Below are 25,455 nucleotides of genomic sequence, written 5' to 3'. Positions count from 1 at the left end.
AGAGGGTAAGAATTGGTGGTGGGTTGGGCTGCTTCGGTGGGATTTGGCATCACCAAGAGCAGCTCAGTGGAGCAGGGAGAGCTGTGGGCTCACAGCAGAGCAACACCAGCACTACCCTGGCCATGACCTCCCCAGTACATCCTCTAAGGGAAGGGTTCTGCATGCAGAGGAGGCAGCTGCTGCCCAGAGCATCCATCTATTTAGGAGCAAGGTGCCTCTAGCCTGGAGACCTAAGGAGGTGTTTTTCCCCCCTTCTCCTTGACTGCTAAATGAGGCAGCTCCTGTGTAGCTTTGTCATTTGTGCTCCTGCTGAAGACACTTTCTCTTTTCTTCTCATCTGAGCAGCAGGCACCTCACCCACCTCATAAGCATCTGCTACAAGAAGTCTTCACCTGTCACCTCTCCCCAACTGACTTGAGAAAACAGGAAAGGAAAGCTATAAATAATTAAGACTCATCCCAGACAGGTGCACAGTGACTGAATATCAAACCTGCCTGAGCATCACCAACCCTCTCTTGAGAGCCAAGGGGAAGCTAACCTAGTTTGGAAGGAGGAGGAGAAGAGGCACAGGAACCACGTGCTGCAGGTGTCACCAGACTGGTTTTGCCTCCCATCAAGGACTCCTGGCCAGGGAAATACTCACTCGTATCAGTCCTGAGGGTTCACATCATCCCAAAAGCAAAGCTGGACAAGGCACACACAGGGAGTAGGAGCATGGCTTTGGCAGCCAGGGCATGTAGCCTGCACTTAGCCCCTTGTAAGCACAGAGGGGCCTGGGCAGATTGGATCTATGGCCAGTGTTGATGGCATGGGCTGTAACAAGTGCCAGGCCCTGCACCTGGCTCACAGCAACCCCAAGCAACACTACAGGCTTGGGACAGTGTAGCTGGAGAGCTGCTGGCAAAGGGACCTGGGGATGGTAATGGACAAGCAGCTGAATAGGAGTCAGCAGTGCCCAAGTGGCAAAGAAAGCCACTGCCATCCTGGCTGGGGTCAGAAATGCTGTGCCCAGCAGGAGCAGGGCAGGGATTGTCCCCTGGGACTGGGCACTGGTGAGGCCACACCTCGAGTGCTGGGTTCAGTTTGGGGCACCTCAGTGCAAGAGACATATGAAGGTGCTGGAGCCAGGGCAGAGAAGGGCAAGAGAGCTGTGAAGGTCCTGGAGAACAGATCTGATGGAGAGAGACTGAAGGAGCTGGGGGTGGTTAGAGTGAGACAGAGGAGGCAGGGGGCAGGGCTCATGGCTGCCTGCAGTTCCCCAAGAGGAGGCTGTGCAAAGGTTGGTGCTGGGCTCTGCCCACAGGGAGTTAGTCACAGAACAAGAAGGTGGCCTCCAGCTGCCACTGCCTGGGTGTAGGCTGGATAGCAGTGACAATTTTTTCCCAACAAGAGTGGTCAGGCACTGGGATGAGCTGCCCAGGAAGAGGCTGGAGTCACCAACCCTGGAGGTGTTCAGAAGTCACCTGGATGTGGGGCCTGGGGATATGGTTTAGAGTGAGCCTCGCAGAGCAGGGATCTGGTCTGGCCTTGGTGCTCCCGAGGGGCTTTGCCAACTGCAGTGATTCTGTAGGAGAGCCTCCTGCATTCCCTCTGCTGCTCCCTATCAACATGCCTGATCTCCTGATCACATCCCACAGCCGTCTGGCAGCTTGTAAGAAGTTAACATCAAAGCTGTGGAAGGGAGGGGATGGCAAGGGCTGGGGAGAGATGCCACATCAGTGCCTGCCTCTCCCACAGCAGGGAAGGAAAAGATCCACATCCAACTGTACTGTGAGCAGATCTGCAGCCCCCAGCACAAGCAGGACATGGAAGTGTTGGAGCCAGTCCAGAGGAGGCCACCAAGATGCTGAGAGGGCTGCAGCAGCTCTGCTCTGAGCACAGGCTGAGAGAGTTGGGGCTGTGCAGCCTGCAGAGGAGAAGGCTTCCAGGAGAGCTTGGAGTGGCCTTGCAGGAGCTGAAGGGAGCTACAGAAGGGTTGTGGAGGGACTACTGAGAAGGTCTGGGGATGGCAGGAGGAGGAGGAATGGGTTTGAGGTGGCAGAGGGGAGATGGAAAGTGGATGTGAGGAAGAAGTTTTTGGCAGTGAGGGTGGTGAGAGACTGGCACAGGTTACCCAGGGAGGTTGTGGAGCACAGAATCTTTGATCCCATTGGGTGCTTCTGTGCTCCACAACCTCCCTGGAGGTGTTCAGGACCAGGCTGTATGAGGCCTTGAGTGACCTGTGCTAGTGGGAGCTGTCCCTGCCTATGGCAGGGGTTGGCACTGGCTGAGCTTTGAGCTCCCTTCCAACCTAAACCATTCTCTGACTCTGTTCTTCACAGAACCTGTCTCCCATGTAGGAGAGAGGCTTTGGTGGCCCTGGGACAGGCAGCAGGCATGATCCTGCCTGGAGAGAGCTGCCCAGGAGCACTCTGGCCCCACAGAAGGATGTAAATCAGGCACGGGGCACAGCCAGGCTGATGAGGGCGAGATAGAAACTTCCCCTTCGGGCACCTCTGTTGGTGAGGGTGGAGGTGCAGCAGAGCAGGATTGAGCTCCCAAGTGAGCAACCAGGGAGATAATTAACTTTTTGGGACAGGTTACCTGGGAGATGAAGTATTCAGCACTCAAGGTCTTTACAGAGCAAAGTGAATGCCCTGCTGAAAGCTCCTGGAGGTGACCCTGCAGCCCAACTGGTGGGAAATAGCCTCCTGGGACTGGAAAACGCTGATCTCCCTGAATCTAAATGATCTGCAGGAGCAGGCTCCAGCTTGCAATGACAGATAGGCAAACTGCATGATGTGCTGTCAGCCTGCCCAGGCCTGGGGACAACAGGGTCACCCCCAGCCCCGCGGCCAGGCGTGCTCCAGCTCCCAGCTCAGCTTCCCCAGGCTGCTGCTCCAGCATCAGGCTGCCCGGGAAGAGGCATTTCCCCAGGCAAGCAGTGACAGCCTCAAGCTGTGCCAGGGCAGGTTTGGGATGGGTGTGAGGAAGAAGTTCTTCACAGAAGGAGAGATTGGCATTGGAATGGGCTGCCCAGGGAGGTAGTGGAGTCCCCGTGTTTGGGAGGAGGCTGGAGGAGGCAGTGCCAGGGGCTGGCTAAGCAGAAGCTGGCAGGTGATAGGTTGATGATCTCGAAGGTCTTTTCCACCCTGGTTAATTCTGTCATTCTGTGGCTTCAGCTCTCTCACCCTTCCAACCTCCCGGGGTGCTTTCTCCACCCACACACATCTCCTATGTCTTTTAAGTCTGATTTCACCCCAGCTGGGGATGAAACAGAATCATAGAATCATTTCAGGCCCTCTGAGATCATCGAGTCCAGACCAGACCAGCACCACCATGGCCACTAAACCATGGCCCAAGGTGCCATGGCCACACATTTCTTGCACACTTCCAGGGATGGGGACTCCACTACCCAACAGTGACCACTTTTGCAAGCACTGTTGCTGGGAGCACTGGGATGAGCTAAGACATATTCTGGAGCCAGCTTGGACAGGAGGGAGCTGACTCCCTGTGCATGCCAAGCAGGGAACCAAAAGCTTCTGCCCCCAGAGCAGCTGCCCATGGCCACCTGTGCCTCGGTGCAAGAGGGAAGCAGAGGGGCAGGGGCTTGCAGAGCACCCACAAAGTGCTCCCAAGGGTTGCTGCCAACCTGTGCCAAGCAGCAAGCTCTGTGAGGCTCTCCCCACAGAGCACAAACCTCCACCAGCTGCCCCTGCTGCCCTTCCCATGCGGGGCTGGGGCCGCAGCCCCTCTCTGGGCACCCAATGGCCCCGAGAGCTGTGGGATTTGGGCTGCCTGGCACAGATTTACGGCCTGAGTGCCTTTGATGTGGCCCCTGATAAGCATCAGGAATATTTTGGTTGCGTGAGGATGTCAGCAGCGCTGCCGGCCTGGGGAGGGGTAAGGGAGCGATGCTTGCTGCAGCTCCTGACCAGCTGCCACATTCCTGGGGCAGGCAAACCCAACCATAAACCCCTCTGGAAGCTTCTCCTTCCCGGGAGCAGAGAGCATTTCCATTTCAGTCAGGGGCACCTCTGGAACACGCCCGCGGCCAGGCCCAGGACTTGTCAGGGGTTAGCTGGAAGGCAGCGGGGAAGGATTTTCCCTCCGCACTCCCTTGGCTGCGGTTCCAAATTAGGCTCCCGGTGTGGGGCTGGGGGAGGGGCAGGGGAACCAGAAGGGAGCTGTGGTGGGAGCCTGGCTGGGGGACAGGGATGGAGCTCTGCAGGAGTCCAGGGGTGCACAGAGCATCTGGGGCACCCCAGAGTAGAGGCTGAGCAGCACTGGCGCTGGCATGGTCTGGTGTGCAAGAAATACATGGTGCTGCGTGGCACTGCATGGTGCTGCATGGTGCTGCATGGTGCTGCATGGCACTGCATGGCGCTGCATGGCGCTGCATGACGCTGCATGGTGCTGTGTGGCACTGCATGGTGCTGCGTGGTGCTGCATGGCACTGCATGGCGCTGCATGGTGCTGCATGGCATTGCTTGGCACTGCACGGTGCTGCATGGCACTGCATGGCACTGCATGGCGCTGTGTGGCACTGCATGGTGCTGAGTGGTGCTGCATGGCACTGCATGGCACTGCATCGTGCTGTGTGGCACTGCGTGGCACTGCATGGTGCTGCATGGCACTGCATGGTACTGTGTGGCACTGCATGGCGCTGCATGGTGCTGCATGGCACTGCATGGTGCTGTGTGGCACTGCATGGCACTGCATTGTGCTGCATGGCGCTGCATGGCACTGCATGGTGCTGCATGGCACTGCATGGCACTGCATGGCGCTGCATGGTGCTGAGTGGCACTCCCTCACCACAGAGCTATGGTGGGGATGGAAGGGACCCCCCCACCCCCAGGGCTGGCAGAAGCCTTTCAGTGGGGACAGATGGAGAGCAGCAGCTCCAGCATGGAGGTTGTCTTTGCTGCAGGTCCCAACTCTTCCCTGTGCTGGCTGGGAGGGGGGAAGGGGATTTTGTGCCCAGGGCTGCCATGAGGGCTCAGCACTCAGCCAGAGAATCACTGAGGTTGGAAAAGACCTCTCAGATCATCAGGTCCAACCAACACCTCCATGGCCACTGGAAGCAAGACCCAAAGGTTTCTTCTGGCTCTGAGCAATGTGCCCAGCTGAAAAGCAGCATCTGACTGGGGCTGACCACTGCCGAAAGAGCTGTGCCACTTTTCCTCATGGGACGTGTCTCTGATGGGCCCAGCTTGCTGTGAGGCTCCCCACACCACAGCAGCCCATCCAGAAAGGGACCAGGCTCCATCCTGGAAGTTTTGTCAGCTCCAATTCTCCATCCCCCTGCTTTTCCAGACCCTCACTTCCCTGATGAGTTTAACTTCTCATTTCCAGCCTAACTCTTTTTTTTTTCATGGCTAATTTAGCCTCTTGTCCCTGTGCCAACATTGTCCTGTAACTTAAACAGCTCATCCCCTGCCTGCTGGCTGCCCTGGTGTGTTTACAGAGGGATCATTTCCCTGCTCAGCTCTGCACTCAACGATAAACAACCTGAACTCAGCTGCTTTTTAGCTGCTCTTTCCCTGGGCCCCTCCCTGGCCAGCCTGGTGCAGGATGAGACCTCATCTCCACATCTTCCCGGGACTGCAGCACCATCCCTGTGGACACAGCAGTGAGGAGAGAGGGTGGGAAGGACACCCAGGGAGGGCCATGTGATGACTGCTAGCAGCACCATGGCAAAGACCAGGCACGGATAAGGGTGAGACACCTCCTGACCAGGCACAGATTGGGGTTGGGCACCCCTTGACCAGGCACAGATGGAGGTGGGACAGGTGTCTTGGCCTCCCCACAAGCTAAGGCAGACCAAACAGGTGTGGTGGGTGGTGTGGGACAGAAAAGAGACACCATGCAGGCAGAAAAATGGCCCAGCCCAGCACTGCTCCTCCTGGGAAGAAGTCAGACTGGACAGACAGAGCACAGAGGAACCAAATGAGGTTCAGCAAGGCCAAGTACAGAGTCCTGCACCTGGGGAGGGAGAATAAACTGCAGCAGCACAGGCTGGGAGGTGACTGCTGGAGAGCAGCCCCAAGGAGAGGGAGCTGAGAGTGCTGGGGGAGAGCATCCATGGCACAGCAGTGTGCCCTGGGGGCCAAGAGGTCAATGGGGTCCTGGGGGGCATTCAGCAGAGTGTGTCCAGCAGAGCCAGGGAGGTTCTCCTACCCCTCTGCTCTGCCCTGCTGAGACCTCATCTTGAGCACTGCCTTCAGTCTGGAGCTCCCCAGTTGAAGAGGGACAGGAACTGCTGGAGAGAGTCCAAGGGAGGGCTCTGAGGATGATGAGGGGACTGGAGCAGTGCCTGAGGAGGAGAGGCTGAGGGCCCTGGGGCTGAGAGTCTGGAGAAGAGAAGACTGAGAGGGGATTGAATCAATGTTCATAACTATCTGAGGGCTGGGGATCAGGAGGGGGAGACAGGCTCTGCTCACTGCTCCCTGGGACAGGACAAGCAGCAATGGATGGAAGCTGCAGCACAGGAGGTTGCAGCTCAGCACAAGGGCAACTTCTTGGCTGGAAGGGTCCCAGAGCCCTGGCACAGGCTGCCCGGAGAGGTTGTGGAGTCTCCTTCTGTGGAGTCTTTCCAGGCCTGTCTGGATGTGTTGCTGTGTGCCCTGAGCTAGGTTTTGTGGTCCTGCTCTGGTGGGGAGGGTTGGACTGGATGAGCTCTTTGGGTCCCTTCCAGCCCCTGACATCTGTGAGCTGTGATCCAGTGCTGGGGTTGTCCTTTGCTGGTTCCCCAGAGATGTCCTCACTCTTATGGCTTTCTATGAGGAGGCTTGGAGGGTTTCCCATCCACCCCAGGCAGAGCAGAGGGATGAAGAGGGGGCAGGGTGCCAGGCCCAGCCTCCCCCGGCCCCAGTCCATCTCTCACAGCAGCAGAGGCTCATCAGCCATCAGCATGGTGGAAAGACCAAGAACTCAGAGCCATTTTAAATGAACTTTCAGAATGATGAACAAAGAGCCCTTGTCCATGGGATGCAGCAAATAAATCACACCAAAATGATAGTTGTAATTCCCAAAAGTACACAGGGAATTGATTTTCCAATGACATTTATCATGATGAACTGGTGCAGCAGCAGGCAGCCACATCTTAAGCTGCAGCTGGTTGGCTCCCTCCCATCTATCACCCATCCCAGCCTGGCTGGCCACATTTGCACAGTTGCACAAGTGATTATTGCTACTAAGGACAGCAGTCCTGGGGCTGGTGGCAGCTCACCCTGCAGCACAGCTGGGGCTGGGTTTGTCCCTCACCCCATGCTGACCCAAGCTACAGCAGGTCCAGGGAGAGGAGGTTGTTTTAATGGCTGCACAGGCAGCTCCTGCACCCATTCGAGGTGGATGGAAAGTGTCTCTCATGTGCAGACCCACGTTCAGGTTGAGTCTGGGTTGCCTTAAGCTTCCCTTCAGCCTTGGGCTCTGGAGAAGCCTCCCAGGACAAAAAACAGGTTGAGTCTGGGTTGGTTTAAGGTCCCCTTCAGCCTTGGGCTCTGCAGGAACCTCCCAGGACAAAGTGTCTGAGGCAGCTGAGCTGGAATTGAGGCAAGGGGCTGAAGGGTCCCCACTCTGCCAGGGTGAAGGACTGGGAGGAAGGAGCAGGGATGTGCCACACATCTTGCTGGGCCAAGGAGCAGGGATGTGCCAGGTGCTTACCCAGCAGAGCCCAGCAAGAGGGCACACTGGACTGCTGGTGCTGCAGCAGGCAGGCAGGACTCTGCCCTCCAGAAGTGCCCCAAGAGATGGGAGCCAGACCAGCACCACCAGGAAACAGCCTTGGTCTGGCTTTGGCTCTGACACATGGAACCTCTTAGACCCTGCACTGCTGGGGCAGGATGGGTGAGGAGCAGCTTTACAGTGAGGGTGGTGAGACCCTGGCACAGGTTGCCAGGGAGGTTGTGGAGCACAGAAGCACCCAATGGGATCAAAGATCCCATTGGGTGCTTCTGTGCTCCACAACCTCCCTGGGGGTGCTCAGGACCAGGCTGGATGAGGCCTTGAGCGACCTGTTCTAGTGGGAGCTTTCCCTGCCTATGGCAGGAGGTTGGCACTGGCTGAGCTTTGAGCTCTCTTCCAACCTCACCCATTCTATTATTCTGTGATGGTCTTCAAGCTTTAGCAGAACCCCAAATCCTTCCCCAAAACTGAGGTGGCTCTCCTGGAGAGCCAAGGGCAAGTCCATTAGGATAGCAAAGCTTTCAGCAGCCACACACCACCCCCACCCCCACCAAAAACCCACCCCAAAAAGCTCTGTGCATGCTCTGAGTCCCTGCAGTGTGTACCTCTCCCTTTGGCAGAGCCTCCCCCCAGCCCCCCACCTTTATTTGTCTTGCTGCCATTGCAGGGAAAATGTCCTGGCTCTGCAGTTAGTGATTGGATGTCATCACAGACCCAATTTATAACCCCATGCCCCAAAGAGCAGCTGTAATAAAGCCAGGCCAGGAAACAGGGATGCTATAAAGCAGAGCAGCTCCCAGGTCCTGCCTGCGTGCAAGGGGAGAAAATACTGCAGCTGCTGGCTTGGGCAGGGGGGCCCAGGGAGGAAGGGGACTGATGGGGTGGGGCTGTGTGCTGCTGTGGAGCTGGCTGGAATATTTGGTGAGGAGAATTAGAGCCCAGGCTGTGAAAAGCACACAGTGGTGAGGGCTGCTGCACTCATAGGCTTGCTGAGATGGACAAAGACAGGGGCACAAATGCAGGTCACAGAGCTGCTCTCTGGCTGCCTGCACTTCCCTCCCTGACCTGCTCTGTGACTAAGCCCTCTGCTCCCTGACCCCCCTGGCCAACTCTCCAGACTCACCTTGAACGTAAGGCAAAGCCTGGGATAAGGCAGAGGGGTGGAAAGGAGGTTGGGAGCCCCTGCTGGGAACTCTGCTCTCTGGGAGGGCTGTTGAGTTTCTGTGCCACTTTTCACCTTGTCTGTTTCTGCCTGGAGCTGGGCAGATTGTAAATGCCTGCTTGGAGCTTGTGCTAAGCTCCATTCTAATGTCCAGCTGGGCTGAGCCTGGTCTGGGTGACTTCACAGGAGTGGGGGGCAGGCAACACCCAAACCATCACAGGGTGGTGTGTCTGTGCCCCACAGGGATGTGGCTGGGGGGCTGGGGGTGTTCAGGCCCAAAGTTGCTGCCTGGGATGGAGAGCTCCGAGGATGCTGAGGGGACTGGAGCAGTGCCTGAGGAGAGGCTGAGGGCCCTGGGGCTGAGAGTCTGGAGAAGAGAAGACTGAGGGCTGGGGGTCAGGAGGGGGGGACAGGCTCTGCTCACTGCTCCCTGGGACAGGACAAGCAGCAATGGATGGAAGCTGCAGCACAGGAGGTTGCAGCTCAGCACAAGGGACAACTTCTTGGCTGGAAGGGTCCCAGAGCCCTGGCACAGGTTGCCCAGAGAGGCTGTGGAGTCTCCTTGTGTGGAGCCTTTCCAGGCCTGTCTGGATGTGTTCTGTGTGCCCTGAGCTGGATTGGATGGTCCTGCTCTGGCAGGGGGTTGGATGGATGAGCTCTTTGGGTCCCTTCCAACCCCTGACACCTGTGATCCTGTGAGCCTGTGGTCCTGTATTCCTGTGGTGGGGAGGATTTCAGAGGGGTCACAGCCTCCAGGTCTGGCTGGAATGGGCAAAGTTTTGCTCTGGCCACAGAGGAGTTGCTCCAAGATCCAGGCTTTGAGTTAGTTTGCTTGATTCCTCTCCTCTTCAAGGGGAGGAAAAGTGGCAGGGGAGGGGGAGCTGTTATCTCCCAGAGCTTTGATTCCCCTCCACCTTTCCATGGAGCCCCCTAGACCCCGAGCCAGTGCACCAGGAGAGGTGCCCTGCGAGAGGACTTAACCAAAACAACAACTTATCTGCTGTGGTTCCTGGGCCAGGGAGAGCTCCGGCAGCGGGAGGAGCTATCGCCAGCAGAGATAGAGGCAGCTCGGTCGCGATAGCAGCGCAGTGCCAGGGGCTGATAGAGCAGCAGCAGCAGCAGCAGCAGGGCTCTGGTGCCCAGCGCTCTGCCCTCCGACAGCAGCAGCTCAGATCTCAGCTCCTCACTATCAGCAAGTTTTTGTTTAATAACCCAAGGTAATAAAATGCTCCTCTGGAGGGTGCAGCTCAGATAAAGGAAGGTAAATTGCTGATAGAAGGGTTTGAGTGTAGCTGCCACAAAGAACCTGTCAAAGCCTTTCTGTTCCCTCTGCCTCCACTGCCGACCTTGGCTATGCCCACGTCCCTGCTGCCAGCTGTGCCTGGTGTCACTCCTGCACCCCGGGGACAGCTGCAAAAAGGGATGAGCTTCCCAGCTGGAAGGACTCCAGGCTTTGCAGGGTAGCTGATGGTTCCCAGGGAGCCAGGGTGGCAGTGGGGTCCCAGGGAGCCAGGGTGGCAGTGGGGTCCCAGGGAGCCAGGGTGGCAGCGGGGTCCCAGGGAGCCAAGGCAGCAGTGGGGTCCCAAGAGCCAAGGTTTAATGACCATGGTGCTGTCAGGTTCGTGGCTGCACTCAGTGATCCTGCAGGTCTTATCCAAGCAGAACAGTTCCATGAGCTGGGCTGGGCCATGCACTGGTGGTGGCAGCAGGATCACAGGTGGGCACCTTCCAGAGGGATGCAGTTTTCCAGTGACAGCAGAGGCAGTGCTTTGGGAAAGGGCCAAGGCTGGGTGCACCCAAACCCCTGCTCCAGCCAAGCTGAGCAGATGGGCAGGAGCAGGACCTCATCCAGGGGCAGAAACAGAGCCCAGAAGGAGTGAAGGACAACAGCAGCAGAAGTCAGTTCCTAGGCTGTAGATGTCGTTTAGAAACTGATGCTATGCAAATCAGCAGGCGTCAGGAGCTAATCACTGGGAAAGGTCAAAACTCAGATTCATAATCGGCCTAAACAAAAAAGCTAATTTGAGGCCTTTTGTGTGCCTAAATGAGGCCAGAGAATTCCCCCTGCTCCCAGGGGTGAGCGATGCTCAGGAGGGCTCTGGGCAGGATTATTCCTTCCATGAGCTACTCACCAGTAAAAGCCTCTCTCTGATGAGTGGAAACAATGATGCAGGGATGGCAGCAGCCCCGCGGGTGGATTAGTGCGACCTGGAGCTGCTGCTGCAGCAGGAAGCATCTGCTCCAGAGAGGCCAGGGCTGGAGAGTGATGCTCAGTGCCAGACTGCTCTTGGGATGCAGCTGACACCAGCCACGTCCATCCCAGCCGTGGTACAGCCACCACCAATGGGCAGTGTGAGGGCAACAGCTGCCTGCACGTGCCCAGGAAGGATGAAAGAGTCACAGGATGCTGGCACTGTTTGGGTTGGAGAAGGCCTCTGAACTCACTGAGCCTATCAACTGTGCCAGCACCACCATGGCCACCAAACCAATCCCAGAGTGCCGTGGCCACACCTTGCTTGGACACCTCCAGGGATGGGGACTCCACCACCTCCCTGGGCAGCCTGTGCCAGTCCCTGACCATGCTTGCAGCAAGGAAGAAGTTCATAATCTCCACCCTACCACACACACACCCCCCCCCCCACCACCCCCCCCCCCCCCGGGCACAATTTCAGGCATTTGGTCTCATCTTATCACCTGATGCCCCTGCCCCTGTCAGATGGTGCCCAGGAGCCCATGTCCCCTCCCCAGCTGCCCATGACTGGGGGGCTCTGTGCTGCTCAGGGGCCAGCAGAAGCTCAGCTTCCCCAGCCTGCACACACCAGAAGCTTGGCTGCTCCCTGGGCTCTGCCTGTGCCCAGGCTGCACATCACAGAATCACAGTGGTAGGAGTTGGAAGAGATCTCTGAACCCAACCTCCCTGCCAGAGCAGGATCACCCAAAGCAGATCACACAGGAACATGTCCAGAGAAGTCTTGAAAGTCTCCAGAAGCAGAGGCTCCACCACCTCCCTGGGCAGCCTGTGCCAGTGCTCTGCCACCCTCACACTGCAGAAATTCCTCCTCACCTTTAGGTGCAATTTCCTGTCACAAAATCACAGCACCATGCAGGCTGGCAAAGCTCCTCAGGATCACCAAGTCCAACCTAGAACCCTACTCTACAAGGCTCACCCTAAGCCATATCCCCAAGCACCACATCCAAACCACCTCTGAACACCTCCAGGCTGGGTGACTCCAGCACCTCCCTGGGCAGCTCACTCCAGTGCCTGACCACTCTTGCTAGGAAAAGTAGTTCCTAATGTCCAATCTAAACCTGCCCAGTGGCAGCCTGAGGCCAATCCCTCTTGTTCTAGCACTAACTACCTGTGAAAAGAGACCAGCACCGACCTCTCCACAACCTCCTTTCAGACAGCTGAAGGCAGCCACGAGGTCTCTACGCTCAAGCTTGTGCCCATTACACCTCCTCCCTCCTGGCGAGACCCCACCTGGAGCACTGCAGCCAGTGCTGGAGCCTCTGTTACAGGAGGGCTACGGAGGTGCTGGAAGGGGTCCAGACCAGGACCACGAGGATGAGCAGAGGGCTGGAGCTGCTCTGCTGTGAGGAGACTGAGGCAGTTGGGGGCTGCTCAGTCTGGAGAGGAGAAGGCTCCCATGTGACCTTATTGTGACCTTTCAGTATCTGAAGGGGGCTACAAGAAAGCTGGGGAGGGACTTTTTAGGCTGTCAGGGAGTGACAGGAGTGGGGGGATGGAACAGAGCTGGAAATTGAGAGATTCAGACTGGAGGTGAGGAAGAAGTTGTTCAGCATGAGGGTGGTGAGAGCCTGGAAGGGGTTGCCCAGGGAGGTAGTGGAAGCCTCATCCCTAGAGGCGTTTCAGGCCAGGCTGGATGAGGCTGTGCACAGCCTGATGCAGTGTGAGGTGTCCCTGCCCATGGCAGGGAGTTGGGGCTGGATGATCCTCGTGGTCCCTTCCAGCCCTGACAATTCTATGATGAGGAAATGCATCTTTCCAGAAAGGGTTCTCAGGCATTGAAGAGAGCTGCCCAGGGAGGTGGTGGAGTCCCCATCGCTGCAGGTGGACATGGTAGAGTAAGGCACCATGACAGGGGGTTGGAGCTGGATGATCCTCGTGGTCCCTTCCAGCCCTGACCGATTCTGTGATTCCACTGCTGGGCACCACTGCGAAGAGCCTGCCCTCACCTTCCTCACCTCCACCCCTCAACTCTCTGCAAGCACACAGCCACCACAGCCACCACATCAACTCTACTCCACCCCTGAGACCCACCCCCTACCCCCAGCTCCTCGAACGCCTGAAAGCAGATTTTAACACTTGCCCAGCAGCAGCAGCAGCAGCAGCAACCCCCCCAGCCCTGAGGCTCGCCCCGGGCTGTCAGCGGCACCGTCCCTCCAGCTGGTCCGAGCTCTGGCTTCCCTGTTGCCAAGATATGGATTTGGTTTTAATAACAGTTAGTGCAAACACTGTAAATTTACTGCTGCTAGAGAGAGTTTTTGAAGGCGTCCAAGTCCTGGGCTGTAATTCCTCAGCCGCAGCAGCTGTTTGTGCCGGGCTCGTACCTGACAGCGCCGCTTTGAAACAGCAATCACTGTATTTATAAGAAGGGAAGGCCTCATAAATATGTCAGGAGTGGAATATACAAGGGCCATATTTCACCATTTTCTATTTTAAAACGCTGAGTTATGGCTCCAGAAATGTGGTCCCATTAAAGGTGATATGATGTATTTTGTGTCTTGTTCAGGAGCCCATCCATCACTCCAGACAATAAAGCAAATCTCACTCACTCCTTTCCCCCCCCCAACCCCTTCCCTGTCCTCTGTAATTTATGATGCCCAAAAAGCTGTAACCTTTTGGCAGGCTTTGCAGAAACTGCTGCACTGTTAGCAACTAAATAACCTTTTATAAGGTTTTAAATGTGTTGCTACAGTCTCAATGCACTTGCTGCATCGATCCCGAGGATCCTGCGCACACGCACGGCAAGGGGAGGGCAGGGGGGAGGGGGAGGATGATCTATAACAGGATCGATCACGGCGTATGGATTGCTGAAAGGTGCTCCTAATGATTTTTGCCAGCCATCATCTTTCAGCCTGCTGCTCCCCATCTTTTAGGCTTCAGTCTTGGCTCAAATTAATTAACCTTGCTCAGCTTCTCCCAGTGCCACTTCTCTGGGCAGGGAACTGGGAGCAGCACAGCAAAGTGCTGTCAGCCTGCAGCTTCCCCCGGGAAGGAAGGGTGAGAGTAGCACCAGGCAGGGAGCAGCCCCCTCCAAAACAAAAAGAACCCAAGAATCATAGAACCAGTCAGGGCTGGAAGGGACCTCAAGGATCATCCAGCTCCAACCCCCCTGCCATGCCCAGGGACACCTCACACTGCATCAGGCTGTTGAAGGTGCTGAGTGGGAAGCAATCACAGGGCAGATGTTTGGGTGCTCACAGGGCAGGGTTTGGGTGCTCACAGGGCAGAAGTTTGGGTGTCAACAGGGCAGAGGTTTGGGTGCTCACAGGGCAGAGGTTTGGGTGCTCACAGGGCAGAAGTTTGGGAGTCAACAGGGCAGAAGTTTGGGTGCTCACAGGGCAGAGGTTTGGGTGTCAACAGGGCAGGGTTTGGGTGCTCACAGGGCAGGGTTTGGGTGCTCACAGGGCAGAGGTTTGGGTGCTCACAGGGCAGAAGTTTGGGTGCTCACAGGGCAGAGGTTTGGGTGCTCACAGGGCAGAAGTTTGGGTGCTCACAGGGCAGAGGTTTGGGTGCTCACAGGGCAGGGTTTGGGTGTCAACAGGGCAGAGGTTTGGGTGCTCACAGGGCAGATGTTTGGATGTCAACAGGGCAGAGGTTTGGGTGCTCACAGGGCAGGGTTTGGGTGCTCACAGGGCAGAGGTTTGGGTGCTCACAGGGCAGGGTTTGGGTGCTCACAGGGCAGATGTTTGGATGTCAACAGGGCAGAGGTTTGGGTGCTCACAGGGCAGGGTTTGGGTGCTCACAGGGCAGAAGTTTGGGTGCTCACAGGGCAGGGTTTGGGTGCTCACAGGGCAGAAGTTTGGGTGCTCACAGGGCAGAGGTTTGGGTGCTCACAGGTCTGTCTAACCATAAATACCAGGGGAGGGGACAAAGGAGGGGGTGCAACTGGGCACTGGCAGCATTGCTGGCAGTGAGTAGAGCTCTGCCACCCTCCCTGCTGCCCCCCAGGCTTTTGTCATCCACGGGCTTGGGGCTTTTTCCCTTTTGCCCCAAAGCAGCCTGCAAATGATTATTAACTTCCTGAAGAGAAGGAGAGGGCAAAGTTATTAACTGTGAGCTATGTGGAGCCCTCCTCGGAGTCGCTGCCTAGTTCATAAATATGATGGCTTAATTTCGTCTGCAGCCCAAACGGCTGATGAAGCATTACACAGCTCTCTGTTAATTGAAGTTGTTAACAAAGCTGAAGAGAGAGATTATTATGTATAGACTTTTCTCCTTCAGGGGTATCATCATAACAGATCATAAATGGAAATGAATTCATGGCTCCCACACGCCAGCACGGGAGCCCTGTGTGCAGCCTTGCGCCAGCCGGCGGCCACAGCAGCTGGAGAGGTGGGATATGGGGTGGCAGGGGTGGGGTCCCACCCACGAGGGTGCCCCCACCCCCTTCCACACCCCCAATGTCAAGTCTCATGTCCCAACCAGCCCAGCCTCACCCCACAGCTCTACTACTGGTGTCTTCAGGATGAGCTTCCAGCGGGTCACAAGATCACAGGATCACAGCATCAGAGGATGTTAGAGGTTAGAAGGGACCCAAAGAGCTCATCCAGTCCAACTCCCCTGCCACAGCAGGACCACACAATCCAGTTCAGGGCACACAGCAACACATCCAGACAGGCCTGGAAAGGCTCCACACAAGGAGACTCCACAACCTCTCTGGGCAGCCTGTGCCAGGCTCTGGGACCCTTCCAGGCAAGAAGTTGCCCTTGTGCTGAGCTGCAACCTCCTGTGCTGCAGCTTCCATCCACTGCTGCTTGTCCTGTCCCAGGGAGCAGTGAGTAGAGCCTGTCCCCCCCTCCTGACCCCCAGCCCTCAAAGAGTTATGAACATTGATTCAATCCCCTCTCAGTCTTCTCTTCTGCAGACTAAGCAGCCCCAGGGCCCTCAGCCTCTCCTTACCAGGCAGTGCTCCAGTCCCCTCACCATCCTTGGACTCTCTCCAGCAGATCCTTGTCCTTCTTCAACTGGGAAGGCCCAGACTGAAGGCAGTGCTCAAGGTGAGGTCTCAGCAGGGCAGAGCAGAGGTGGAGGAGAACCTCCCTCAATCTGCTGAGCACATTCTACTTAATGAAAGTGAAGAGAGGTTCCCTTCCCTCTCTACTCTGCCCTGGTGAGACCACATCTGGAGTACTGTATCCCGTTCTAGGCAAGTCCAAGAGGGACAGGGATATACTAGAGAGCGTCCAACAGAGGCTATGAGGATGATGGAGCAACTGCATCCTCTGATGAGGAAGGGCTGAGAGCCCTGGGGGAGTTAGCCTGGGGAAGAGCAGCCTGAGAGGGCTTCTGATCAATGTTTACAAATGCCTGAGGGGTAGGTGTCAGGAAGAAGGGGCCAGGCTCATCTCAGTGGTGTCCTGTGACAGGACACGGCACCATGGACACAAACTGGAAGCCAGAAAGTTCCATCTCAACGTGAGGAAAAGCTTCTTTGCTGTGAGGGTGCTGGAGCCCTGAGCAGGCTGCCCAGAGAAGATGTGGAGTTGCCATTGCTGGAGACCCATCTAGAGGCCACCCTGTGTGACCTGCCCTGGGTGATGCTGCTTTCTTTTGGGGGATTGGACTCGATGACCTCCAGAGACCCTTTCCAAGCCCTGCCAGTCTGTGACTCTGTGATTCCTGGAGTCTGGCTATCCATCTGAAAGGCCCTTGGAGTCTTTAGCTGTGATGTGTGATCATTGCCATCATGTGGGGCATGCCATGCATCAGAGAGGATGGAAAATCCATTCCCTCAGCCAATGTATCCTGGCTGAGGCTCTTGTGTGCAGGAGGATCTTCAGGGAATTTACAGCAGGGCACAGAACAAGTTTCTCTGTGGGTCCCCAGGGCTCCATATATTTCTGGGCTCCTCAAGCAAAAGGTCATTTCCACCTTGGGCTGCAGCTTCCAGCATGTTGTTTGAAGTAATAATTGTTTGCCTCCCAGTTAGTGATGGGTTGGTTGGTTTACAGAATGGTTCAGATTGGAAAGGACCTTAAAGATCATCTGGTTCCAAGCCCCCCTGCACTGGCTAAGCAGAGACACCTTCCACCAGACCAGGGCCCACAGCTTTCCATGTGTGGTCCTGAGGGACATGGTTCAGTGGCAGTGGCTTAGCAGCACTGTGGCTCTGCAAGCCTCTGGACAGTGTTTGGATAAACTGCAGCACAGGAGGCTGCAGCTCAGCACAAGGGCAACTTCTTGCCTGGAAGGGTCCCAGAGCCCTGGCACAGGCTGCCCAGAGAGGTTGTGGAGTCTCCTTGTGTGGAGCCTTTTCAGGCCTGTCTGGATGTGTTGCTGTGTGCCCTGAGCTGGATTGGACGGTCCTGCTCTGGCAGGGGGTTGGATGGATGAGTTCTTTCGGTCCCTTTCAACCCCTGACATCTGTGATCCTGTGACTTGGTGCCCTTAAAGGCCTCTTCCAGCCTCAACAGTCCTATGATTCAGTGGTTACTCCTTACACCCTGCTCCTGCTGAGCCCTGAGAGATGCTCCCCCAACAAACAAGTGCCAGCACCCGTCCCAGCCCCCAGCGTCCCCTCCGCACAGCAGGACAAGCCAGCCTATCCAAGGGCTTGCAGCCTGTGTTTCTGGGCTGTGCTGCTTCCAGGTGGAGTTATGCAAACACACAATGCTGTTTCCCTCTCCTGGATCTCATCAGCTTTTTCCACCCTGCACATGATCCAGGAAATTCCCGTCTGTACCTCGGAGGAGTTACGGCGATGATCTGGAACGCGTTACCCGCACACAGCAAGCGCAGATTAATGTAGTCTTCACATTTCACCGTGGCAAGAGAAGGGAATGTTGACATCAGCCTGAAAGTAGAATTAACTTTTGCATTATGTGGTGTGAGAGCGAGGTGTTGAAACCCGCGGCCGAGCCTTGCCAAGTCCCAGCCAAGAACTGTTCTGGCAGCGCCGCAAAAAAGCCCACGCCGGCGCTTCCAGGAGGCAGCGGCTGAGTGCTCGCTTGTTCCAGGCTGGCTCATCGCATCTGCTGGGCTTTCACAGCCCTGCCATTTTGTCTCCTTACCTCCTAATGTGCTCCTTGCTTTACTGCAAGCTCATCTCCTTACGGGAGAGAGTTACGGCGCGGTCAGGCTCTGCTTCTCCCCGACAAAGAGCCCGCGGCAGCAGCCGCCCCCTCCCCGCCGTAACCCCACCGCAGTCCTCCTCCCGTCGCGGCCGCGGGGACCCTTTGAACCCGAGCAGAAGAGGGCTGGAGGGACAGATCCTGCCTGGTTCTGCTGCCTTCTCTGCAGCCGGATCCCCACAGCTCGGTGTTGACACCGTGGGCCGCAGCGGCTCGGAGCTCCTTAAATCACAGCCGAGGCCAGATAGGAAGGGACAAGGCTAAGAGCTGCATCGATCCCAAGTCCCGCAGAGACAACAAAACCTGGCGTGGAGCATCTGCTGCCACCCCGGCAACAGCATCCCTGGGCCCTGTCCTGCTTGGAGGAGCTTGGTCACACTGCAGATGTTCTGGGATGAGGATCCTGGGATGGGCACTGGGAAATTTCCTTCTGGAAGTGGGTCAGGTCCAATTTTGTGACACCTGAAGTGAGGGGCAGTGGCTGGGTGGTGGGAGCTGGGTGAGGTGTTTCTTGACCACCTCCAGGGACAGTGACTCCACCACCTCCCTGGACAGCCTGTGCCAATGCCTGACCAAGTTGCTGGCACAGAATGGAACTGCTAAGACCCTCCGAAGGAGCAGCTGAAGCGGCTCCACTGCAGGACTTGGATCCCTGGGATGGGGCTTCGCAGGCAGTGCCCAGCACCCAGGCCCTTGGTGAGCACCCAGATCTGCAGAGGGCAGAGGTGAGGGGGCACCCAGAGCAACCCATCACCTCTGCCTGGGATGGGGCAGATGTGGGGGCAGATTTGGCACCGTGAGAGGCTCATTATGCCCTCTGAGGGGGCTGCACCCCCCTGCCTGGCCAGGCTCCAGGGCAGCTTGGGCTAAGTGAGCTGTAAATGAGGGAGAAGGGAAAACAAATGATGGCAGCAGCAAGTGAAGGAAGTGTAGGAGCATTATGTAAAATATTAAATTTAATGCTATTCCATTTTCCATCTCAGTTATTAAATTAACTGAGAACTATGCTTGCACTTAAAAGATTCCTGTCATATTTTATGCACACGATGCTCTCAGAGTAATTCCTGTTGGAAAGATGTCATGAGAAATTACAGCTCCCAGTAAACCTTCCTTCCACTCACCGTTGATCATGTGCAGGAGATACACTCCTCAGGGCCAGCTGCCCCCGGGTCATGCACCCCTCAGCACCTCTCCCAGTGCAACCCACACCCGGGTGGGAGCTGTAGTGGAAAGCATGGATTTGATTTCCCCTTTCACCACCAGCAGGTCCCAACGGAGGGCTGGGCAAAGCCAGGACACGGAGGGGACATGGGCATGGGGGGACAGAATTGGTTTGGTTGGAAAAACTTTTAGCCTCATCCAGTCCAAACAACTCTGCCAAGCCTAAGGCTGAACCATGTCCCTCTGACTCTGTTAAACACCCCTAGCAAAGGGGATTCAATCACCTCCTTGGGCAGCCTGTGCCAGTCGTTGGGGACACTCCCAGTGAAGAAGTTTCCTCTAATGTCCATCCTAAACCTCCCCCAGTGCAACTCGAGGCAATTTCCTCCCTTCCATGGGCATGGAAGAAATTCCTGCCAGTGAGGGTGAGCAGACAGTGGCACAAGCTGCCCAGGGAGGCTGTCGATGTCCCCTCCTTGGAGCTGTTCCAGGCCAGGTTGGATGAGACCTTGGGCAGCCTGTGCTGAAGGGAGGTGTCTCTGCCCATGGCACGGGGTTGGAACTGAATGAGCTTTGAGATTACTTCCAACCCATTCTGTGCTCTATGAATCTATGGCAGAGAAATGGGCACGGCAGGGACATAGGCATGGCAGGGACACAGGCATGGCAAGGAAATGGGCATGGCAAGGATACAGGCATAGCAGGAACATGGGCAAGGCAGGCACACGGGCACGGCAGGGACATGGGCACGGCAGGGACACGGGCACGGCAGGCACACGGGCACAGCACGGACACGGGCACGGCAGGGACAGGGGCATGGCAGGGACAGGGGCATGGCAGGCACACGGGCTCGGCAGGGACATGGGCACGGCAGGCACACGGGCACAGCAGGGACACGGGCATGGCAGGGACACGGGCACGGCAGGCACACGGGCACGGCAGGCACACGGGCATGGCAGGGACATGGGCACAGCAGGGACATGGGCACGGCAGGGACATGGGCATGGTGGCTGCTATCTGCCGGGGCCAGCAGGTGTTGCCTGACATGCGTGGGAGAGCCGGGGCGGGCGCGCCGGGCGGGGGTGAGGGGTGATGGCTCTCCGTGGGGAGGTGATACCCCTTATCGGCAGGAGATTTGGTGTCACCGTATCAAAGGTGGCACGGCCAGAGGCTGTCTCCTATTCGGTGTCACCTCTGCTTGCACCAGCTTCGCCTTCCCAGCTTCCCCCCGCAGATGGGGGCAGGGGGCGCCGAGGGTGGGCGCAGCAGCAGCTGGGCCATAGAACCACAGACGGGTTTGGGTGGGAAGGGACCTTTAAAGGTCCTGCGTCCAACCCCCACCCCCAGCAGTCAGCAGAGACATCTGCAATCAGAGGAGCGGTGCAGGAGGCCCTGCTAGGATCAGATGTTGGGGTTCAGGTCCTGTTCTGCAGATGAAAGAGGTGTGGGGTGCTCAGGGAGCTGCGTGTGCTCGGTCTGGAGCACCATGGTGGTGCCCCTTGTGCCATCCACAGCCCCAGAGGCAGATGGACCCTCTTGAGGTCTGCAAATCTTCTCTAGCAGGAGGAGTGGACTCGATGCCCTCCAGAGGTCACTTCCCACCATTCTGTGGAAGCCTGCACACGGGGAGCTCAGAGCCCTCGGTGGGACAGGGCCACCAAGCCCCTTCCCAAAGCCCAGCCTGCAGCCACCCTGGGCTCACTCCACTCCCTCTCTTTGCTGGGTGGCAGAGCCCTCATGTGATCCAAGATCCTGCTCCTCCTTCTGGAGACAGCCTCTGCCTCTGTGTGCAGGAGTCACAAGCTCCAGCTGCCCCCAGGATGCTCCTGCCACAGCACAGAGCCTGGCCAAGAAAGTTTGGTCTCTGCCTTCCCTTGAATAGAGCTGCTTGTTCCCAGCAGCTGATGGCCCTGGCCACTTCCACCCACTGCTGGGCTCCAGCACCCTCTTCCTCAGCACCCTGGGCTCCAGTGACCTCCTCTCCATCAGTTCAGATGGTGCTGGAGACTCAGTGGGTTCAGGTGGATTATGGCAGGAGCCCAAATTTCTGCTCAGTCATCCTCATGTGGAGTGACCTGATGGGAAAAATCCTCTCCCCAGGGACCACTGCTGCTAATCCAGGCCCAAAGAGCACCCAAAAGCTAACCTGTTGGCTCCTCTCACCATGTGAGTTGCTGAGAGGGTCCCTGATGATGGTCACAGCTCAAACACAACTTGCCCAGTGCATGGCAGGACCACCAAGACCACCACAGAGAGTGACCTCAGGGCTGTGGTGTGACTGTGCCTATCAAAAGCAGCTTCCCAGAGCTGCTGAGAGCCATTTTGGGAGCTATTCCCATGCTATCTTGGCAACCAGACAGCTGCTGGTGATACTGGGTGCTGAGCACCCAAGGGCTGCTGCTGAGCTCTCCATACACACTCCTGGCACCAACACAACCCAACGCTTGCCACAGCCACATGGCACTGCCAAAACAGCCCCACCAGCAGCCGTGACCCTGCAAAGCTGAGCTCTGCTGGGCACACCAGCCCTGTGCTGGGTACCCCACAGCTGCCAGCCCCACGGTTGCCCCTTGCCACAGCCACCCATCACCAGGGGAGGGATGGGGTGCAGCAGCACAGGGTCGGGGCCGCTTTAATCCTGCTCCAGGTGGCTGGAATCCAGTGCAGGATTTACAGTGCCCTGACCCTGAGCTGTCAGGAAGGAACAGGCAGATTAATGGGGTGGGCGGGCTGGTGCAATAATCGTTTGTTTGATGTGACAAGGCTGATAGGCGTTGATTTACTTACAGACTGATAGGCTTTTAATTGAGCACCTCCGTCCCAGGCACATCAAAGGCAGAGGCTGACAAGGGGCCCCTTTTACCAAAAGCTCCCCGTGACTGACAGATCCTGGATGCTAATTCTCCCGGGGAGGGCCTCCCCCTCCTTCTCTTCTTGGGATTTTGGGTTTTTGGTGTTTGGATTTCGGTTTATTGTGGTTTGGGGCTTGTTGGTTGTTTCCCTCCCCTCCTTGCAGGAAGGAAGAGGCTCTCTGCCCCCTCCCCACCAGGCTCACCCAGAGCCTGCCAGGAAAACCAAATCCCCCCTGCACAACCCAGCCTGGCTTTGGTGCACCTCTACAAAGTGTTCTGGGGTCCTCCTGCCTCCTCTTCCTGGTTGCAGTGCCCAGGATGCTGCATGCAGGAGGGCATCCACTGCCCGGTGGCACTGTGCCCATCATGGAGATAGTCACAGCCTATCTTGGCCCTGAGGATGCCTCTCCTCAGCATGGGACCGGCAGGTGCTTCCCTCCCACCTCACTCTCTGCCCCCAAAGGTTGGGTGCAGGTGTTTTGGGCTTGCTCTGGCTGATACCCCTCCTAAAGAAGAGGAGGGACATTTCCCTCCAGGTTGCCACAGGTTGGTTGCCAGTGTGGTGCCACACTCTCTGCCAGGACAGACTGGTCTGGGGGCTAGGATGCAGCAGCAGGCACTGACATCACTTCTTACGCCCACCCCCAGGGCCAGTGGGGTGGCCCAGTGTCCTTGCACCCACCATGGCCCACTTTGCTCAGGACCACCACAGCACAGGTAAGAGCATGCCAGGGTGGTGCCAGTGGTTAGCAGGTACCTCTCCTCCACCACCACCAAGTGCCCACCACCAAACCCACCTCTGGCTCCAGAAAACAAAAGGTGGTTTAAAGGAGTTGAAAGCCCAATGCATGGCCAATTCACCAACGATTTTAGCAATCAAGGTGGAGGAGGAGTCCCTGCCCACAGCAGAGGATTGGAACTGGATGCTCTGAAAGGTCTCTTCCAACCCAAACCATGCCCAGAAGCATTCTCTGATGCTCATTGTCTCCAGGTGGTTGACCTGTCTCATCTGGGAGCTCTCCTTGCAGGACTTCAGTTACCTACCAGAACAGATTCTGGGGGAGTTATCTATGGATGTGCTCCTTGGGGCCAGGATGTGTGCCCAAGCACAGAGGGCAGCTCTGCACCCCTCAACCCACTAAAAAGGACCTGGAAGAGTAAAAGAAAAGGCAAAAGTTGGGTGCCAGGAGGGGTTGGGCTCTTCTCACAGGCAGCCAGCAACAGAAGAAAGAGACACAGCCCCAAGCTGTGCCAGAGCAGGTTCAGGCTGGATGTTAGGAGGAAGTTCTTGCCAGGAAGAACATTGGAATGGGCTGCCCAGGGAGGTGGTACAGTGCCCATCCCTGGAGGTGCTGAAACCAAGCCTGAATGGGGCACTTAGTGCCATGGTCTGGTTGACTGGCCAGGGCTGGGGGAGAGGCTGGGTTGGATGAGCTTGGGGGTCTCTTCCAACCTGGCTGACTAAGATCCTGTGATTCATTATTGGGTTTTCAGCAGCTCCATATAAATTATTTTGACTGTATCAATGATTTAAATATTTTTTTTCCTTTGAGATCATGAAATAAATTTAACAAAAAATAAAAATAATAATTTTAATGTTTCTGGAAAGCCTTTCTTTATTTTTTCTTTACAGAAGGGGGGGGTTGGGATTCAAATCAAACCAATAAATAAATTCAAAGTGCCTCTGAGAAGCCCTTTTGTCATTTGCAACCAATAAAAATGCCTATTGTTAGGAAGGGCTCATAAATAATCTGATTTTTGGCATGCCTTCATACCAGCCAGAAAATGCATAAATTAAACTTGATTTACAGCCTTCTTTTTTCCCTCTTTTCCATTCGTATGAAGAGCTGCTCCAAACGTTCTCTGCCGTGGCCGTGCCAGATGAGCTGAACCAAATGGTTTGAGGCTCTGGCCCTGATCTTACAGGAATGAAGTTGTTTGAATTTGCATAGTTTCATTAAGTAATGCTGGCAAAGGAATAAAAGAGGAACAGAGGTAAAAGTGATTTTTTTGTAATCTTTTTTCTTTGTTTTTTTTTTTTTCAGTGGTGTCCAAGGATAAGATGAAGCTACTGAGATCCTCCAGAGGGGCTTGGGTGGATGCCAGCCGTGGGAAATGCAGTGCTTTGCAGGGGAGATGTTGCCACAGGCATTGCTGGGACATCCCAGGGCCACTTCCCACCACTCTGATTCATAGATTCACTGAATGACTTGGGAGGGACCTTAAAGCTCATCCAGTCCCAACCCCCGTCATGGGCAGGGACACCTCCCACCAGCTCAGGTTGCTCAAGGCTTCATCTAACCTGGCCTTGAACAGCTCCGAGGAGGAAGCATCCACAGCCTCTCTGGGCAACCTGTGCCAGTGTCTGCCCAGCCTCACTGTAAATGGTGCTGGTGATTGAGAATGACTTATTTCACAGCTGGGGAAACCGAGGCCTGTGAGTTAAAAGGCTTCATACAGCTCTCTGCAGGACAACCATGAAAGGACACCTCCAAAGTGTCCTTTCTAACAACCTCAGCTTGTGAGAACCACCACAAAGTCCATCAGGGTGTCTGGCAGCAGCCCATGGGGAGCAGAGCAGGGTTAGAGTGGAGCTGAGGAAGAAGTTCTTCAGCAGGAGGGTGGTGAGAGTCTGGCACAGGCTGCCCAGGGAGGCTGTGGATGGCTCCCCCCTGGGGGTGTTCAGGGCCAGGTTGAGCAGCGAGGTCTAGTCGGGAAGTGTCCCTGCCCATGGCAGGAGGTTGATGATCCCTGAGGTTCCTCTCAACCCAACCCATTCTGTGATTCTACGAGATAAAGGACCCAAAAAAACCCAAACCTGAAGTAAAGCCCCTGGGACCTGCCACCAGCCCTGCTGCCTGCTTGTGGTGCAGCAGTGTGGAGCTTTGCTCCTTTGATAAGTGGGGGATGTTTTCCTCCCCCTCCTGCAATTCATCCTGTAGAATTTCACACCAGGAAACAGCTTCATCACAGCAACAACAGGAAGACCCCACTGATTTGTCACACAGAAACCAGCTGCTAGTCACACATCGAGGGAGAAGGGGAGGGGAGAGGGGAAAAAGAAAGGAAAAGAAAATAAAAGAGGGAGAGGGAAGAGAAAAAGAAGAAAAAGGGGGAAAGAAGAAAAAGGGGGAAAGAAGAAAAAGGGGGAAAGAAGAAAAAGGGGGAAAGAAGAAAAAGGGGGAAAGAAGAAAAAGGGGGAAAGAAGAAAAAGGGGGAAAGAAGAAAAAGGGGGAAAGAAGAAAAAGGGGGAAAGAAGAAAAAGGGGGAAAGAAGAAAAAGGGGGAAAGAAGAAAA

General features: G+C 56.2%; 1 protein-coding gene across 7 annotated transcripts in view; it reads right to left on the bottom strand.

Annotated features, from left to right (window-relative positions):
* The window catches only part of LOC135192403 (collagen, type I, alpha 1b-like), a 42,253-nt gene that overhangs the window by 11,500 nt on the left and 5,298 nt on the right, over window positions 1-25,455 (bottom strand). For 6 of the 7 annotated variants that reach the window (XR_010308978.1, XR_010308979.1, XR_010308982.1 and 3 more), the window contains one exon: window positions 23,737-24,125. Coding sequence is in view for 1 of the 7 variants with exons in the window: in XM_064175509.1 (XP_064031579.1) it covers window positions 17,758-17,868 (111 nt within the window). In the remaining 6 variants the exon portion in view is untranslated. Of the gene's footprint in view, window positions 1-17,757; window positions 17,869-23,736; window positions 24,126-25,455 lie in introns of those variants that run through there. The other variant, XM_064175509.1, reaches the window with a different exon arrangement.

Source organism: Pogoniulus pusillus, chromosome 42, assembly GCF_015220805.1.
Source record: "Pogoniulus pusillus isolate bPogPus1 chromosome 42, bPogPus1.pri, whole genome shotgun sequence".
Lineage (NCBI taxonomy): Eukaryota > Metazoa > Chordata > Aves > Piciformes > Lybiidae > Pogoniulus > Pogoniulus pusillus.
This window is presented reverse-complemented; position numbering and strand designations above follow the sequence as displayed.